At 38.7% G+C, this 19,294-nt stretch overlaps 1 protein-coding gene across 1 annotated transcript in view; it reads left to right on the forward strand.

Annotated features, from left to right (window-relative positions):
* The window catches only part of LOC149225599 (uncharacterized), a 308,606-nt gene that overhangs the window by 217,904 nt on the left and 71,408 nt on the right, over positions 1-19,294 (forward strand). The window contains exons 7-8 of the mRNA XM_089377186.1: positions 9,027-9,176; positions 10,213-10,332. Of these exons, the coding sequence (XP_089233312.1) occupies positions 9,027-9,176; positions 10,213-10,332 (270 nt within the window). The remainder of the gene's footprint in view (positions 1-9,026; positions 9,177-10,212; positions 10,333-19,294) is intronic.

A 19,294-nucleotide genomic window follows, 5' to 3' on the forward strand; every position in this document is an offset into this window, starting at 1 on the left:
AAAAAAATTTAAAAAATGACCCTTAGACCTAATCAAATTCCACGAAATTTTACAAGTGATCTAGTATGGTAATGTACAATGACTCTAGACACTAGGACTCAACCAAGGCCTCACCATTAAGCACACTCCGACTTTGGTGTTGTGATACATGCTAGATAGGAAGTGATAGTATTCAAGAACTTGGAATCTGCATCCACCAACAAAAGACATATATCAGTAGCGTCTGTTCAAAATATCATCATATAAAATCAAATACATAAAATTGATTTTTTTTCTAAGAGCATAAATGACAATTTACTCAAGAAATGAAACTACTTAACCATAGTGACAAGAATAAAGTTAGAAATACAATACAGAGATGCCCCATGGCATCAGATGTCTTTGGTGAAATCCATCTTGAGAACCTGTCTACTCACAGGCAGATCCATAGGTTCCTTCTTTGATGTGCCCTGTCCAATTCTGACTATCTTGGGACTTTGACTTGCCCCAATGTTAACCTGTTTGTGGCCATCAGATATACCAAGCCTCTTCCTTTTCCCTTTTCAACTATTGATTTGTTGAGGCTTGATCCTGCTAAAAAATGGTGATTCATTTTTTATGTCTTTTTTCTTTTTTCATTTTTTTCTTTTCTTCTTGGTTAGTTGCGATGGTGATGATGATGCAATTACTGTCAATCCTACTGCCTTGTCTTGAGAATGCTCTGATGGAAGATTCAAAGTACCCAAGCTTTTGGTGTTATGCCTAAATTCTTCATTTTGAATCTGCTCTGTTGGGGGGGGGGGGGAGAAAATTTGTCAACACTGCATCACTTCCTGGCTTGTATGACCCATAGATAATCTCATTGTTGGGTTTCCTTGGATCCTCAACATGATATCTTCACTCTAATTCCCGATCAAGCCTGACAAAGGTATTATCAGGCATGGGGATGGTGGCATATGATAAGTCCATTTGAAGGCTACCACCTAAATCTGATGCCCATTTCCTTGATAGGAGCATTCCCCATGCATCAGGCACATCTATCACAACAATATCCATAGTCATTATTTTGTCTGAGTATGCAGCTAGGAAAACCTATAAATCTTTAATTATCCCACACACTTCAATTCTTTTGGAATCCATTGAACATATGTTCTGATAGAGCCTAGATACCCTCAAGTTCAGTTGCTCCATGCCTTGGTCATGGCATTTGATGAAGCCCTTGAATCTAGCATGTAGTTGTGTAAAAGACGATCATTCACCATCAAAGAAACAAAAAATGGTTGATGATCTTCATTCCCCACATAACAATTCATATTTTTCAATATAATTTCTTCATCTTCTTGTTCATCATTAGGCTTTTCTTCCCTTTGAGTAACTTCAATGACACTTGGGAACTTTGCCCTTTGAGATGATACCTTCAAAAGCTCTGTCACCAGAATAGAAACTTTCACGTTATTCACCCAATTGCCCAAGTGAAAATTTAATTCTGAAGTAGGAGGAGAAAAAATTCTGTAATTCTTCTGATTTTGAATATCCCTTCTCTAATAAGTCATCCCTTTGTGTTTTTCCATAGCAAGGATCTAGCCATATATAGGCTTTTCCCCAAAAATCTTAGTGACATTATCAAAATTTGCAATTATATTATTAACCCCAAAATTATTAGGCCTATGGTCAATTTCTTGATTTCTTCCAATGGTGTTAACTTGATCTTCCATGGAGAAGATATTGATTTGACAACTTGTTCCCACATGTTCACCTTCTAACATGCCACTTTCCATGCTTCTCTTCACATATGGGCATGTAACCTCCTCATGAGACTTGTCACATGGCATATAATAAGGGGGAACTTGATCTACCATGTTGGTGGACTCCAATGGATTTGGAGGCCTATAATCATGTGGAGGGTCTTTATTCTTTTGCCATCTATAATTTGGCCTAGGTTGGAATCTTTGCACTTTTGATCTTTTGATGGCCACCAACCTATTTTGCATGGCTTGCATTTCTTTAGTGTGATTTGCTTCCATGCTCTTGATTAATTGGGTTAACTCCTTGATGGGATCCTTATCAACTTCCTTTGCTTCAGCTTTCCCTTTATGTTCATGAGATTTTGATGGCCCTCTACTAAAACCAAGAATTTTTGACTTTCCTGATTCCTTTCTAGCCTTTTCCATCTTTGAGGCTTCAGTTTGAGCTTCACTTAGATTTGTAGGTTCCTTTCTCCTCAGCTCATATGTAGTGTCACCACAAAAGGCATCCAAATAAGAGCATAAAAGAAACTTTTCAGGAGGTTTAACATCATTAGGCATGCTTTTCACCAAGTCATTAAATCTCTTGTTAAACTCCTCCATAGTTTCATTCTCATTCTTCTTCATAAAGCTAATAGCATTGATCAAGTGTCTATTCTCTTTCTTCTCTCCAAACTTGTCCATAAAAGCAGTGATGATGGCTTGCAATGAGTTATAAGAGTTAGCAGGTTGCTCAGTGAACCAATCAAGAGCATCCTCTTCTAAGGAAAGGGCAAAGAGCCTCATCTTTACATCCTCTTGGTTAGCAGTTTTACACCACTTAAAAATGCAACTATTGAGATTCTTCACATGTGATGCAACACTAATGGCATTCTTGCCTTGAAAAGAAGGCAACTTTTCAATAGCCTTGTTAGGGATTTTGTGAGGATAGCCATTTATGTTAGTAAAGTCACAAGGAGCAAAAAGATCATTCATGATGTCTTGATGTACTTCTCCTTAAAAGAGCAAATGGATATCATAAATAGCCTCCTGCCTAAGATTAGCAAGAGGTCTACTATGAGAGAGTCTATTTAATCTCACTCTAAAAACCCTTTCAGGCTCAGGAGTGGAGTTAGCTAGACTGCTTGGATTTCTCCTTGTAGAAATTCCTGCAAAATTTGATTCAAGTGGAGTTGCCTCTTGAGTAGGAATCTAACTCTAAAAATCCATTATGCAAAAACCAAATGTTAGTCGATTTCCAGTACAAAAGGGCTTGTCCCCAACAACGGCGACAAGAATGTTGTTGCTGCCGCTTTGCACACACACCTAAGTTAGGGAGAAAAGCCCTTAACCCCACATGGTGTTGTTGGTGGAAAAACTAAGAGATGGGGCTATCACCTATTCCCAAATCTCTCTATTTAAGCTTTCTCCTAGTTAAAGCTAAAGGGGGTGTTCCCTAATGGAATGTTAATAAATGAAAGGTGAATTTCTAGGAGACTTAAGTTAGAGGGAGATGCTTATCAAAGATAACTTGAGTCCAAGATGTTAACAAGCATATAATATATGAGCATTATTCAATGATGTATTCAATGTATAGACTAGTGCCTCAAAGAAAATGACAATTGCTTGCTCAAAATGAATATCAAGATACAATGATAGACAATCTTGCGAAATCAAATCTTAGACCAAGATGAGCATATAGAAATCAATTGCAACTACAAAGGAGATAGTACTTGAAAGTAAATGCTCAAATGAGAAGATAGTGACGTCAATTATTCATGAGCTAAATGATGATCAAAACAACAAATATATGAAATAACTTGAAATAGAGTTGCACCAATGAAAGATATTCCAAGTACAAGAAAGCTAATTGTTGCAAAAGTAAAAGATCCAAATACTTACAATATAAAGGAAATGCTTCTTGAGAAAATGATGATATTTGCAAATTTGACTCAAATAAATTCAAGATAACATATATAGGAGAATTTCATTTGCAAGTAAATTAAAGTTGTGATAGAGAGATGCTCTTGGTTTATTTCAGTGTTGCGGGGGAGCGCCCCCCCCCCCTCGCTCCCGCTCCCGATCCGCGCTCCGGGCGGGAGCGACTCGGGAGCGGGTCGGGAGCGCGCTCCCTAAAAAAAATTTCGCTCCCTGCCTTTTCGGGAGCGTTTTGCCTTTTTTGCATTTTTTTTTTTGTAGTAATGTTCGAAATGCAATTTTTTTTGAAAAAAACAAATAGTTTTTGAGTGGGGAAACTTAATGATCAAGTCTAGGCCCTAGTATTGATATGCTATTCATGGTAATGTTAAATTCTTAAAGTAAAAGTGACATTTTCTTTAATTTTCATTTTCATCCTTTTACTTAAATTTTTAACATTACCATGAAATGACTCAGGATGTTTGAGAGTGGTTTCGTCCTCATTGGATTTCATATGGAGAAAGTAGAATTTTAGATTTCATTCAAAATCCAGCAGACTTATCAGTTTTTCAGGATTTCAGGATTGGGGGATTGCAATGTTTCCATTGAATTTTGTCATGTATTAGGGTATGGAACTCATATTTAATCAAGAGTACCAATCCCTCTATGTACCTTGATGTTAGTGACATTGGTTGTCGAACTCCTCTATCATGACCCTTCTAAAAATGTACGCATCACTCAAACAAAATCTTGACTTGACATGCTATGCTTTTTCTATCTTATGTTAATGCTTAGAGGGTGATATTAATGACAAAGATCCCTATACAGATACAAAGGTAATGACAAAGATACCTCTGGATATTAATGCTTGGAGGGTGATATTAATGACAAAGATCCTGATTTTGCAACAAGACTAAAAAATTAGACATTTCTCGTGGTGGCAAGAGGCCCAAGCATAAGAAATAGATAATAGATTTATCATTTACTTCTCTTTTCTAGTTTCTAGTAGCTTTTATAACTATTGACTCTTTCATATTTATTATGATATTTTTTTAAACAATATATGACAATTTAAGTTTGAAGTTGGCAATTATAACTCATTAGTAATGAATTATGAATATGATGCTTCATGAAAGTTGAAAGTTGTTTCATTTCATTTCATGTTAGATATTATTTGTTGTAATGGTTACACTTAGCTTACAAGTACAACTTTGGTGATCAATGATGATAAATGTTATATATTGAATTTTGAAAGCTTGAAACTTTAAGATTGATGAATCATGAGACTCAATATGTTGTATGTTACTATGTTACTAACTTGCGGACGTGGTTGATGAAGATTATAACTTCTAGATGATTGTTGTTATATGGTTCAATCTATGTTTTTTTATGTTTTTTATATCTAATTCATCATTCTACATGTTTTTGTTGACATATATGTATCAAAAATTAAAAAATATAAAAATATATATATTTTTAAAAAATCGCTCCGGGATTCGCTCCCAAACCGGGAGCTTCTGAAAATGGTCGCTCCCGCTCCCGTTTTCGCTCCCGCTCCCAAGTAACATTGGTTTATTTTATTAGTTGTAATCTAAAACAACGTTTCAATTGAATTCTGGTCCCTAGACCTCATCCTCGGCCGGAATCTGGATCTCACAATGAGGAGTCAATAGGGGTGGAGGGTCCCTAAAGTCTATACAACCAACTTAAGTTGGAGGTTAATTTTAGAAATGTCAATTAGCAATAAAATGTGCCTAAGTGAGATGCATGTAAGTTACTTGCTCTTGAAATCTTGATAGCAATGCTTCCATAAATGAGGAAATACCCAAAGTAAAATTGCACCAATGACTTCAAAGTAAAAAAATGGTAGCTTAATGTGAGCAAGTGAATTAAAGTGATGCAAGTAAGTTGCTTGATAGTAAAATTGCACCAATGACTTCAAAGTTAAAAAATGGTAGCTTAATGTGAGCAAGTGAATTAAAGTGATGCAAGTAAGTTGCTTGAAAAATAAATTGTTTCAAGTAGACAATAACAATATAATGCTCCAAGGAAATATCAACAATACTTAAAATAACAATGTAGCAAAAGTTGACAAAAATGAAGCATGTACTCAAGTAGTCATGAAACAATTTATCGAGCTTAATGGAAATGGACTAAATTAAATCTTGCCAAGAATGTAAAGTGCTTGCATGTAAAGAAAGATTTGCTCAAAGTAAAGCATTAACTTGTAGCTCAAAGCAACAATGAAATGAAGGATGCAAAGCTCAAGTAAAAATGTAGCAAACTTAATTTAGTAAATGAAATGGAGTTTTGAGGTTGTGTTAATTCCCAAAATTTACCATGTGTGAATGAGTATTAGCAAATGGAAAGTGCATGCAAGAGAAACTAAATTGTGAAAGTTAAGAATGCAAATCAATCCACCCACAAGAGTCCTCCTTCTAAATGAGGAGGTGGGATACCATGGGATGAATCCCAAGCTCCCTCAAGCCCAAGAAGATTATTTTATTAGAGGTATTACAATGAGGAGAAGGCCTTAAAAGGCTGCCCAAAAGATGAAGAAACTTTTACACAATCAGAACTATAGGATCTAGATTCTCTTTCTTGTACAATGTGAAAATTTGGCAACTAGAGTAACTAATGAAACCTCCTTGAAATCTGAAAATTACAAGGGGAAATTAGTCTTAAGAGGCCCATGACCTAGCTTTATGTGCAACTCTCAAATGAACTCAGCCTTGCAGAAAATGAGGGACTCCAAATGCTCACAGCCTCCTTGGGAAATGATCCAATCATGCATCAATGGGTCCTGCAAACACTTGTTATGAGTTTGTAGAAAATGTCCCTCAAAAATCTGCTCCAATGGAGTTATCAAATCTTCCAAATATGGGCTACAAAACAAGAAAAATATTAGTGGACAAAAATCAACCAGATGAAGTGTATATGTACAATTATAATTTACAAAGGACTAAGCTAAATAGTGTGAGTAAACTCTTCTCTTTGATTAGCAAATTCAAACTCTTATATAGCAAATGAAAGCAATTAGAACACAATGTTTAATAAAAGTGATTTAAATTTAGAAGTACTTGGCCTATGTATAAGCTATGTCCCGAAACCCCTGCAAAACCACTTTGTAAGATAGGAACACTTAAAGAACAAATGAGAGCTCCTTTCAGAATGTATCAAGAGTGGGTTGGTCTCTCCAAAGACTTCCCCTCACGCTTGATTCTTTGATTCCAACAAGATGTTCCTTCTACAAAAATTCAATCAAGAATTAGTTCCATATAGATTTAGCAATAACCAATGATAAGAAACTCTAGAGATTTATTTGAAACCAACTAAAGCATTCTATACCTTGAGCATACTTCTAAATCAAATGTCAATGCAAGATAGCTCTACATTAAGAAATCCACAAGAGCATATGGAAACAAATTAGATCAAAGCATGAGTAAAATTAATTATACTAGTGATCAACAATTCATCACACTCCAAAAGGAGGAACACCTCATGAATGAAACCCTGAAGTCTTTATCAATATTTCTGAAAGTGTACAAGGCAACAATGTTTCCACAAGCATAATAGCTAGTAACAATGATTACATATTGAGAGCTCATAGCTCTTTTATATAGAAGTTTGAGAGTCAATCCCAAGACAAATTATGACAATCCCAAGACAAATCACTGGCAATCCCAATGCTCATAGCAAATTCAAATTTCCCAAATGGCAACTCAATTTCTCCCTTAGAGGCCCACGCAATCCTTGATGTGGGAGCTCAAATTAGATGAAAGGACATGTGGGAGAATGAAGTGGAGTGGTAGGAGACCACTCTCCACCTCACTCAAGTAAACTCTAATTCAATCTCAAGTCAATTCTTGATATCTTCTTGAAGTTCAAGTTAACTAACTCAAATCGTGGATCTTGTCACTGGAACTCATTGCCTTCTCCACAAAAAATTTGATTTGCTTGATTTGTGGCTTATGTGGAGTCCACATCACTTGGTAACTCAACTTTGACCTTTAGATGAATTTTCACCTCATTTCCACATCATTTGAGCATGTGTGGATATTTATTTTTCTCCATTTATTTAATTGTTGGGCTAATTTATTGCCACATTTTCCACAAAACTTAGGAAAAGTGGGTTTTGAGGGTCTAAAACTTATTTTTTACCCCTCAAAGTGTGTCATAGTAGAAAGTTGAAGGTGAGAGTTGTAATTTTGAGCACACATACCCCATACAACTTCTCTAGACATCACTTATTACATTTTACATCCCTCAAAGTGTGTCATAGTAAAAAGTTGAGAGTGAGAGTTGTAATTTTGAGCACACATACCCCATACAACTTCTCTAGACATCACTTATTACATTTTACATTCATATTTTATTCAAATTTCTATGCTGCACAAAATTTTAAAAAATTTAAAAATGACTCATAGAACTAATCAAATTCCAAAAAAAATTACGAGTGATCTAGTATGGTAATATACAATGATTCTAGACACTAGGACTCACCCAAGGCCTCACGAGCAAGCCACACTCCAGCTTTGGGGTTATGCTTGGAGGAAAAAACTCAATTAAACATTCCATGCAGCAGAGTCGTTGTTTCCCCTTATACCTATTGATATGTCGTCACAGTAACGACCGTAGTCTAATTTCATTTATCTACACAGGTGAAGGGCATAGAGATCTAACTGATGGAGAGCGATATTCATAAGTACAGGGGGAAGTAATTAAGTCCCCGTAAGAACCTAATAATTAACCAAGTGAAAAAAACTTCCCGTAGTAGACTCACTTGATGACAAGGTCTCAAGTTACATAGGCCTGTTACATTACTCAACTCATCATATTAGCATCACTTTATATCATCCCCGTAGGGCTTGTGGAATCTGAGTACAATAGAAGAAGAAGAAATAGAGTTCAAAAACTCTGATGATATGGTGTACTCTTATTGTACACAAAGCCTCTGATACATCCTTGGGTACACTTCAGTGGTCAACTGGCCTCAAAAATATTGTTGTAAGTGCATATGTATTCAATGGAATGCAATTGGGTTCAAACAGATTCACAGTAAGTCACAGAAAATCAAATCCATTTAAAATGGGTTTATTCACTGGTTACTGCTTCAACTCTCACCTATTAGATTATGATTTATAATATTTGTGCTTGTTTGAATGCTAACTTCTCCCAACCATCACAATGCTATATCCTTGTAAATATCTTATCTAATTCACTGATATTAACCTACTATAGCTTCTTTGGATATCTTGTTATAGCATATACATGTTTTTTGGTGGAAATTCTACATTAACTGTATCTGATTATAGTGGCATTCGTTCTTAATTTTCGGACAATTTTTCTTCTTCCAATTACTTTTGAAGTCTCCTGAAAGCTGATTTGTTTATTTTGGGAGCTCAGGGATTCAAAGTAACCAGACAGAGTACGTTAAAATTCTTGGCAAGCTGGCATGCTGTAACTGCACAGAAACATTTGTCTGGGAAGTTTATGTCCAGGGAACAGAGTCTCGGTATTCAGTTAGCACAGCTGGGTCGAGCTGCTTCTGCTGCGGTGAGTGTATGACTTAGCTTTCATAGTAGCTTATTGACCAATGTAAATAATTTTGTACTCAGTTTTTACTATTGGCCATGAAACCCTGGTGCTTCTCTGTGCTCAATAAGTTATCGGAACTCATATATGATGCTCATGGAGTTATTTGAAGGATTCAATAGGGTTTGTATTGTTTTTCCATTTATAGCATTCTAACTTAAGGTATTTTACCTTCTTTTTCTCCTCGTTAGAAAACTTGTTATCCATTACAGTTCCTACTTTTGGGATTTATACAGTTATTTGGCTAAATTAGTCACTGCGCTATCTTGAGAACTTTTAAAATTAATTTGTCGACTATAAATCCAGAAGTCTGGCTATCTAGAATCGACACACTTATGGGTAATTACTTGTAACACCTGAGTAGAGGTTCATCTTGACTCCAGCTTGGTTAGGTAATCAATATTTGATATTGTTTTAACTTCAATGCCATTAGAGCCCTGTCAATCAGGCTTGAAGTTATTCATCTAAAGATGACAGTTGCAGAAGAGTTTGTTGTGCTTTAATGCAAGGTTCTATTTCTTCATATGATATGCTTCACAATGCATTTTAAAGTTTACTCTGCAGGTTTTGTTGAATATAATAGTATATTTGCAGGAATATCTGAATACAATGTAGTTAAGTTGCAAGTTGTAAAAAGTCACATCATATTCTTGTTTACCCAAAGCATCATAAGTTGCTTACTTCAAATTGTCTGTTTGAGGCCAACTTTAAAATATTGACTCTAATGTGAAGAAAGTTAGAAATTTCTGTGAAGGGTTAATTGCTTAGGATTTCTCTTTTGCATCATTTCCCCTGTACACATGGCTTAAATGTTGAAGTACTTAGAACTGTTATGGCTCATGCCAGAGTTATCTGTTTCTTATTCAACTCAAAGAAATTGAATAATTGGATGCCCTGGCTAATGATTGCTCTGGGGTTAAAGGACAGAGAGCTGGAGAACTAGCAGTGAAACATTAAGGTGGCTTTCTAAGTATGCTTTGCTTTTCTCTGCCTATAGGGAGCAGCTCGCCGTCTGGCTTCAGTAAAGAAAAATGTAGAAATAGATTCAATTGCAGCCTGCAAACCTGGCAAACAAGAATCTCAAAATGGAGCAATCAAAAAGTACTTCTGTGTTGAGGTATGTGATGTTAGTTTTTTTTTTTGGGTTTGTTTTTCTATAAACTTATTTTTGGCATATTGCTTTATCATACTTTATTATCAATTTTAAAGTTGAATGTTGCTATTATTTTGTCCAGAATCAGTTTAGAATCAATCCAAGCATTGGTGCATGATACTGCAAAGTTAAAATAATCAAACAATTCCTTTCAATCATGTTGACTATGCTTCATCTTTAATCAGTAAAAGTGATTAACTATGTTATTTCTACAGGGTTTTATTTAGACTTTCAGTGTTGCCTTCATGATGATTGACATGCACAAGTACATAGTATATGTGGTCGGATTCATATATCAAAATATCAAATCCTATTTGTAAGCATATTTACTAGGAGTTGAGTCAAAGTGTTCTTGGATCTACTTTTCCTTCCAAAGGAGATATTCTGTGGAGCTCACAAATGTGGTTGTATAGCTTTTAAAACCTATGGTACAAGCTATCTGAATTTAGGTACCTTTTTGTTTGGAAATTTGAGGGGTACAAGTTAGAGAACAAGAGACCTGTAACAGCTATGTAGCCATGACACAGGAATTGAACTAATTTGTACCTTCTCCCAACATCCAAGAGCTGTTTGACTGCCACATGGCACTGGTTTTTCAGGATGGGAGAATGGCAGGGAGGGGGGGACATGTCCAAAAATGGGTGTTTATTGCACCCCTTGAGTTATTACCATTACATAGGATAAACTAGTCAAGCGGATATTGTTAAAATTGGCAACTAGGGCCAAACTCCATGTGGGTCATCTTATTTATGGCAGCTGACATTTTTATTGGATCCCTCTCATCGAGAGGTGTAGGATTGATCTAAAGATCATCCGATTCCGATAAGTATTTATGAAGTTATGAATTTATTTATGTTATGGACAAATTGTTAAGTCGGCCAGCATCTTACGTAGGCTCAGAAGCCCAATAGACGTGTCTATTCATCATCTACGTTTTTTGTATAAATATGGAGGACTTGAAATCATTTAGCGATACACCTCTTCATGTGTAGCCTCCTCCTCTCCACGTCTGGGTTTTTGGTGAAGGAGAGAGAGACACCAAAGAGTGATATGCTGGTCTTCAAGTGATGCCCTAATTCCAGTCATGGAGGAGACATCAAGATGCAGAAAGGAGGAAGAGGCTCCCAGCGATGTGAAGCTCTAAAACACCATGATGAACTACTGACATATGCAGCCCTAATCGCAAGTACCTATATGCTGTCTAAACAGTCCTAATAAAGGGTAGCCGCAGAGGAAACCGTTGTAGGGTATTGATTGCACCATGGTTTTAGGTGCAGTCATGGCATCCTGTAATGTTCTCGGACCTGGCAGCATAGATCAGGCTCCATGTATAGTGGATCTGGCAGCGTAGTTACACACACCATTTATACACAGTTCATGCAGAGATACGCTGCTCGTGGAGATATATATACACATCAACGTAGTCATGATAAAGGTTGTTCATGAGGCACATATACGTTGTCCTGAGGTGTAGCCACTGTCAATACATGGAGCTGCAATCACGAAGAAGAGGAGCCGTAGTCCTGAGGTATAGCCGCAGTCAACGCATGATAGCCATAGTCAACGCATGGAAGCCACAATCACGTAGAAGGAAGCCACAATTGGATCCACATTGAGATGAGATGTGTCTAAGGGTTCAAGCTGCCTCCTTGGATGGGTTAAGGAGCAGTAGAACCAAGGTTGCTCACCCTCTCAGCATACCTGTAGATTGAAGGTATTCTTGTATGGAGAGAGCAGCAAAGAAAGGATGAAGTCTGAGCATCTCAACATATCTATCTCGGATAGATGACAAACTTTGGATACTCCTGTAGCAGAGTCTTGGTGATGATCACTGTGGTATTACTTCACAGTGAGCAATATGACTTGGATCTATATGTCTCAGCATACGAAGCAGTGTTACAGTCTATAAGGAGAAGCAGTTCTAATGTTCAGCATAATAAAGAAATAATATAGGCATGGGCATCATAATGATGCATGATGATATGAGCATGGGCAGCATGATAGATGAGATCATGGGCAACATGATGAATGGGCAGCATGATAGATGAGATCATTGGCAACATGATGCATGGGTAGCATGATGTTTGAGATCATGGGCAGCTCAGTGATGTATGAGATCATGAGTAGCATGATGGTACTAAACGGTAAGGTGTAGCAAATGGACGAGATGCAACACTATGATGGGTGAAGGAGTCACCTTAGAGAATCAATTGAAGCAATATGTCTTCAATTGATCTCTGCCGATATCTACAGTCAAAGTGTTGACTTCTATTGTAAATGCTCTCTCTCTCTCTCTCTCTTTTTTTGCTGAACTTTGAAGAACATAAAAGAAGAATTGATCAAGGGTTTCCCCACATTGGGGGGTTTGTCCCTGGTTAGCGCCACATCTTGTGTCCTCTTGTCTTGGCTTGTTTTCTGCGATTTATGTTTATGTTCTATCTGCAGTTTACTTTAATGCTGATGTGATTGCTAATCTGGCTAAATGTGAAAATTGAAATAAATTGCTCTAAGCATAGAACATACCTAAAATCAACATGGTATCAGAGCTGAGGCGAAGACAATGCCCAAGCAAGAGTGAAAGAGCAATCACCAAAGACAGTTGGGACAAGGACAAAAGGATCAATGGGTTCCTCATCCCTCTTCAAATTCACCGAGGGTGAAGTGGAAGCAGAGAATATTATCAGAATGGTGTAGAAGAAGTTTCTGATGGCCTTTATAAAGATCACTTCATTGGGAAGTACGGATCTAATGGTGGAAGAAAAGGTAGATGCCTTGGTTGCAATAAGTTCGGCCATCATACAAAGGAGTGTCCAAATGGCAGAGACACATCTCTTGATGAAGATAGCAAAGGGACATCTTCTATGATCAAAGGAATGACTGGTAATGCAGGTCATCAAGGAAATGGTTGACTCTTCAAAGAAAGCAAGGAACCCCAGAATCTCTTTTATGTACTTGATCGCAAGAAGGACCTGGTGTCCATCTTGGAAATGGAAGTCTAAAGTTTCAGGGTGGCACTCATCGATGGAAAGGTACATGTTTGAAAATAGATTTTTTCAAAGATGTTTTAGAGTTCAGGGTTGTATCAAGTCCACTGGGGACCATGTCCATTGACTTAGCACCGGAGGTCTGTGTGTCAGATGTGACTGGGGTGCCTGAATTCAAAAAGAGCATGAAAGTACATGTCTGAGATGTACCAAAGGAAAATATTTCAAGGGGGCCATTCCCTCATGTAACAGGTCCACAAGTGTGGAACAACCCGTGGAGTTAGAGATTCACAAACAGGAATCTCATGTATGTAGGTGGAAGAAAGCCCTCTATGGCTTGAAGCAAAACACCCCGGACGTAGTATGAAAGGATTGATAGTTGTTTGATGAAGCTGAGATTCACTAGGAGTGAAACCAATCCAAACCATTACCCGAAGGCTGTGGATGATAGACCTCTCATACCGGCACCTTATGCGGTTGAACTATTTCTGACAAGTGTAAACCCTCTCATTTGCAGAAGTAAGAGGGAGTTGGATTTCGGACATATGTTTTGCGGTTAGCATGGTGAGCTCATATTTGCCTGAGCCTCACTGGATTGGTGCCAAGAATCTTCTGAGATATCTTCGGGGCACAATCTCTCATGGATTGAGATACACTGTCGAAAATATGAAAACTGCATGATTATTCGAATGCTGACTAGGCAGACAGTGTGGAGGATCACTAGAGCACTTTTCAGTGTTGGTTCTCTTTGGATTCTGCTTCGATATCATGGATGAGCAGGAAGCAGAAGTTGGTTGTTATAAGTACCGCTGAGACCGGATACATAACTACGAGTATGACCTCGTATGAAGTTGCCTGGTTGTGGAAACTCTTCACTGAGTACACATGATGAATACCACTGTGATTCTCTGTGACAACCAGAGGTGGGATTCGATTATTGAGGAATCTCGTATTCAATGATTGCTGCAGCAGACAGACATCAGATACTGCCTTATCTGGGATATGGTAAGTAGATGAGCAAGGAGGCTCCATCGCATTGAGATGATGTACAGGTTGCTACACTTTGTCAGAGCCCTGGGGAAAGATCAAATTTATGATTTTCTTGAATGACTTGGAGTCGTCGAGAGACCCTTGTAAAAGGGTCTTACATGTTGCATACATTGAGCTCTGGGAGCTCTGGGGGCTTGCAATTCTTACCGGAGCAACATATGACCACAGGGTGACTCACCCTCCCCTGGTGGTGCGCACTAGGACAAGATGATTCACTCTCTTGTGGGACAGGACGATTCACTCTCCTGTGGACAGGATGATTCGTTCTTCTGTGAACAAGATGATTCGCTCTCTTGTGGGACAAGATGATTCGCTCTCTTGTCGAACAGGATGATTCGCTCTCCTGTGTAGTAGGATGATTAGTTCTCCTGTGAGGTCTAGATGATGTGTTCTCCATGACGACTATGTAGCAGGAAGATTAGCTCTCCTGTGAGGCCTGGATGATGTGTTCTCCATGGCGATTATGTAGTAGGATGATTAGTTCTCCTGTGAGGACAGGATTGATTAAGTTCTCTTGTCGAGGCATCCTACCCATGCAGTCTGGGACTCATGGGAAGTACCTCTCATTTGATCAATGAGCAGGGAAATGAGGATAGGGACCATAGTATTACCGATGGACGCATTGTTGTATCTACCGTACTCCCTATGCTAGGATGACCTTCATTGATCTGGGATCAATGATACTGGTCTGGGACCAGTTGTAGGAGTTGTACGTACTATGACGCTGACTTCGAGTCAGTTGAGACTGGTCTGGGACCAGTGTTACATACTCTGAGACTGACTTCAAGTCAATGGAGGACTGGTCTGGGACCAGTGGTAGGAGTTGTACCTACTATGACACTGACTTCGGGTCGGTTGAGACTGGTCTGGGACCAATGGTACATACTCTGAGACTAACTTCGGGTCAATGGAGGACTGGTTTGGGACCAGTGGTAGGAGTTGTACCTATTATGACACTGACTTCGGGTCAGTTGAGGACTGGTCTGGGACCAATGGTAGGAGTTGTACCTATTATGACACTGACTTCGGGTCGATTGAGGACTGGTCTAGGACCAGTGGTACACACTCTGAGATTGACTTCAGGTCAATGGAGAGTGGTATGACACATTTTCGATAAATTCTTCTTCTTCATGGTTCAGCAGAGCTAAGTTGAGCAGAGCAGAGCCAGCAGAGCAGAGCTGAGCAGAGCAGTGAAGGGCACTGATGGTAGAGATAGTACAGTCAGACATATGGATCAACGGATGGAGTTCTCCCTAGTTGGCAACTAGGGCCAAACTCCATGTGGGTCATCCTATTTATGGCAGCTGATATTTTTATTGGATCCCTCCCATCGAGAGGTGTAGGATTGATCTAAAGATCATCCGATTCCGATAAGTATTTATGAAGTTATGAATTTATGAATTTATTTATGTTATGGACAAATTGTTAAGTTGGCCAGCATCTTACATAGGCTCAGAAGCCCAATAGACGTTCTATTCATCATCTACCATTTTAGTATAAATATGGAGGACTTGAAATCATTTGGCGATACACCTCTTCATGTGTAGCCTCCTCCTCTCCACGTATGGGTTTTTGGTGAAGGAGAGAGAGACACCAAAGAGTGATACGCTAGTCTTCAAGTGATGCCCTAATTCCAGTCATGGAGGAGACATCAAGACACAGAAAGGAGAAAAGAGGCTCCCAACCACGTGAAGCTCTAAAACACCATGATGAACTACTGACATATGCAACCCTAAGCGCAGGTACTTATACGCTATCTAAACAGTCCTAGTAAAGGGTAGCCGCAGAGAAAACCGCTGTAGGGTATTGACTGCACCATGGTTTTAGGTGCAGTCATGGCATCCTGTAATGTTCTCAGACCTGGTAGCATAGATCGGGCTCCATGTATAGTGGATCTGGCAACGTAGTTACACACCATTTATACGCAGTTCATGCAGAGATACGCTGCTCGTGGAGACATATATATGCATCAGCGCAGTCATGATAAAGGTTGTTCATGAGACACTTATACGCTATCCTGAGGTGTAGCCACTGTCAATACGTGGAGCTGCAGCCAAACAGAAGAGGAGCCACAGTCCTGAAGTATAGCCGCAATCAACGCATCATAGCCATAGTCAACGCATGGAAGCCGCAGTCACGTAGAAGGAAGCCACAATCGGATCCGCATTGAGATGAGATGTGTCTAAGGGTTCAAGTTGCCTCCTCGGATGGGTCAAGGAGCAGTAGAACCAAGGTTGGTCACCCTCTTAGCATACCTGTAGATTGAAGGTATTCTCGTATGGAGAGAACAACAAAGAAAGGATGAAGTTTGAGCATCTCAGCATATCTATCTCGGATAGATGACAAACTTTGGATACTCCCGTAGCAGAGTCTTGGTGATGATCACTGTGGTATTACTTCACAGTGAGCAGTATGACTTGGATCTATATGTCTCAGCATACGAAGCAGTGTTAGAGTCTATAAGGAGAAGCAGTTCTAATGTTCAGCATAATAAAGAAATAATATAGGCATGGGCATCATAATGATGCATGATGATATGAGCATGGGCATCATGATGATAAGAGCATGGGCAGCATGATAGATGAGATCATGGGCAACATGATGAATGGGCAGCATGATAGATGAGATCATGGAAAACATGATGCATGGGCAACATGATGTATGGGCAGCTCAGTGATGTATGAGATCATGAGCAGCATGATGATGCATGATGCAGCATGATGGTACTACACGGTAAGGTGCAGCAAATGGACGAGATGCAGCACTATGATGGGTGAAGGAGTCACCTTAGAGAATCAGTTGAAGCAATATGTCTTCAACTGATCTCTGCCGATATCTAAAGTCAAAGTGTTGACTTCTATTGTAAATGTACTCTCTCTCTCTTTCTCTGCTGAACTTTGAAGAACATTAAAAAAGAATTGATCAAGGGTTTCCCCACATTGTGGGGTTTGTCCCTAGCTAGTGCCACATCTTGTGTCCTCTTGTCCTGGCTTGTCTTCTGCGATTTATGTTTATGTTCTATCTGCAGTTTACTTTAATGCTGATGTGATTGCTAATCTGGCTAAATGTGAAAATTGAAATAAATTTCTGTAAGCATAGAACATACCTAAAATCAACAGATATGTATTGTTCCCTTCCAGAGATTACTCAAAGTTTTTGAAAGGAACTCTGAGTTTATTCCAATGTTTTTAAAACCGGAACCGGTGATCGGACCGGTCCACCTAATGAACCGGTTTACCGACCGGAACCGGTCTAACCGGGACTGGTTTGGTCTAAACGAACCGGTTTTAAAAAAATACATTAAATAATTAATTTTTAATGAAACAAAACTATTTTTAAGATGTAAAACCATGATTCCAAGCCAATAGAGACAAAATATGCAAAGTTTGCTCGTTTATATACCATGTAAAAGTGAATATATCAAAATGGCACCGAGTGCAATACATATCATCAACAAAATAGCAAAATACATAAGAAATGAGGCTCTAAATGGCCTATAAAGTCCAAAAACAATGCTGCAAGCTATGAGGCCATTGGCCTACTACAAGTCTACAGTGTACACATGATCAATCATCAAGTTCATCACCACTACTAGACACAAGATCATCATCAGGAGCTACATAGACATCATCTGGTTCAGAGTCTGAGGATGCCTCAGCCTGATCTGCAACCTCAGTATCAATGCCACCAATGACAATAGAAGTGGACCTAATGGAAGCACGAGTTTGTCGACCTGCATGACTAGTGCCTTCCATTGGTTCTTTGCCTTTCCTTGATGCCGCTATTGATCCTGGTTCTGATGCCACCACATAATCTGCTTCATCCCCTGCCAAAGCCATGTCGATATCAAAATCAGCCTCAAACACAGGTTCTTCAGTCTCCTCCACCCATTCTGATGTTGGATCAATATCGTCCAACACAATGGGATCTAGATCAGGAGTTTTTCTCATCATTTGGAGCTCTAATTGCATTTATTGTTTACCCCCAAACCATGAAATCCTGAAAACCATTAAGTCTGCTGAATTTTGAGTGAAATCTAAAATTCTAGTTTCTCCATATGAAATCCAATGAGGTCGAAACCACTCTCAAACATCCTGAGTCATTTCATGGTAATGTTAAAAATTTAAGTAAAAGGATGAAAATGAAAATTACTTTAAGAATTTAACATTACCATTAATTGCCAACATTGTTAGGGTTGAAACACCCTTAGTTCCCCCCCAAAACCCCTCAAACACAGTCAAAAATATGTTTTTTTAACTTTATGGTGGGTGTGCCTAAAACCGGCCGGTTTAGGACAGAACCGGCCGGTTTGTTACAAACCGGCCGGTTCCGTCCTAAACCGGCCGGTTTTCACCGGTTAGGGCAAAAAAATGGAGAAATCAGCATTTAAACCGGGTTTTTTGGCCGGTTTAGACCGGCGGGCTTGCTAACCGGCCGGTTAGACCGGTAACCGGTTTTTAAAAACGGTTTTTAAAACACTGGTTTATGCTTAAAGTTTCAGTCACACCTTTTTTCAAACAGTTTGGTAATATACTGCTGTAGGTGATCTATCATAAATCTCATGCCCAGAATAGTTTATTTAGTGACTCAATATGCATTGACTGATTTTGTAATAGATTTACTATGTTTTGTAATTAACTCAGGAAACTATCACACTGCTGATATAATAAAATAACACCCATAAGACCACATTTTTCTTAATTTAAGTGAACATTCAGTGAGCAAATAATGGAAGGATGAACTCGTTAATTGGATGGCAACCAAAAAGAGTTACGTACACATCTGTTACAGATCACTAGGAGGACTTTCAGCTTGAGAAGTATACGACCCAGGTACCAAATCTCATTCCAGATTTCCAGATTGTGACAACTCCTCCAACCAGCAATCAATGG

The sequence above is a fragment of the Pinus tabuliformis genome, chromosome J (genome assembly GCF_031772625.1).
Source record: "Pinus tabuliformis cultivar Carrire ecotype Pingquan chromosome J, CPIR1, whole genome shotgun sequence".
Taxonomy (NCBI): Eukaryota; Viridiplantae; Streptophyta; class Pinopsida; order Pinales; family Pinaceae; genus Pinus; species Pinus tabuliformis.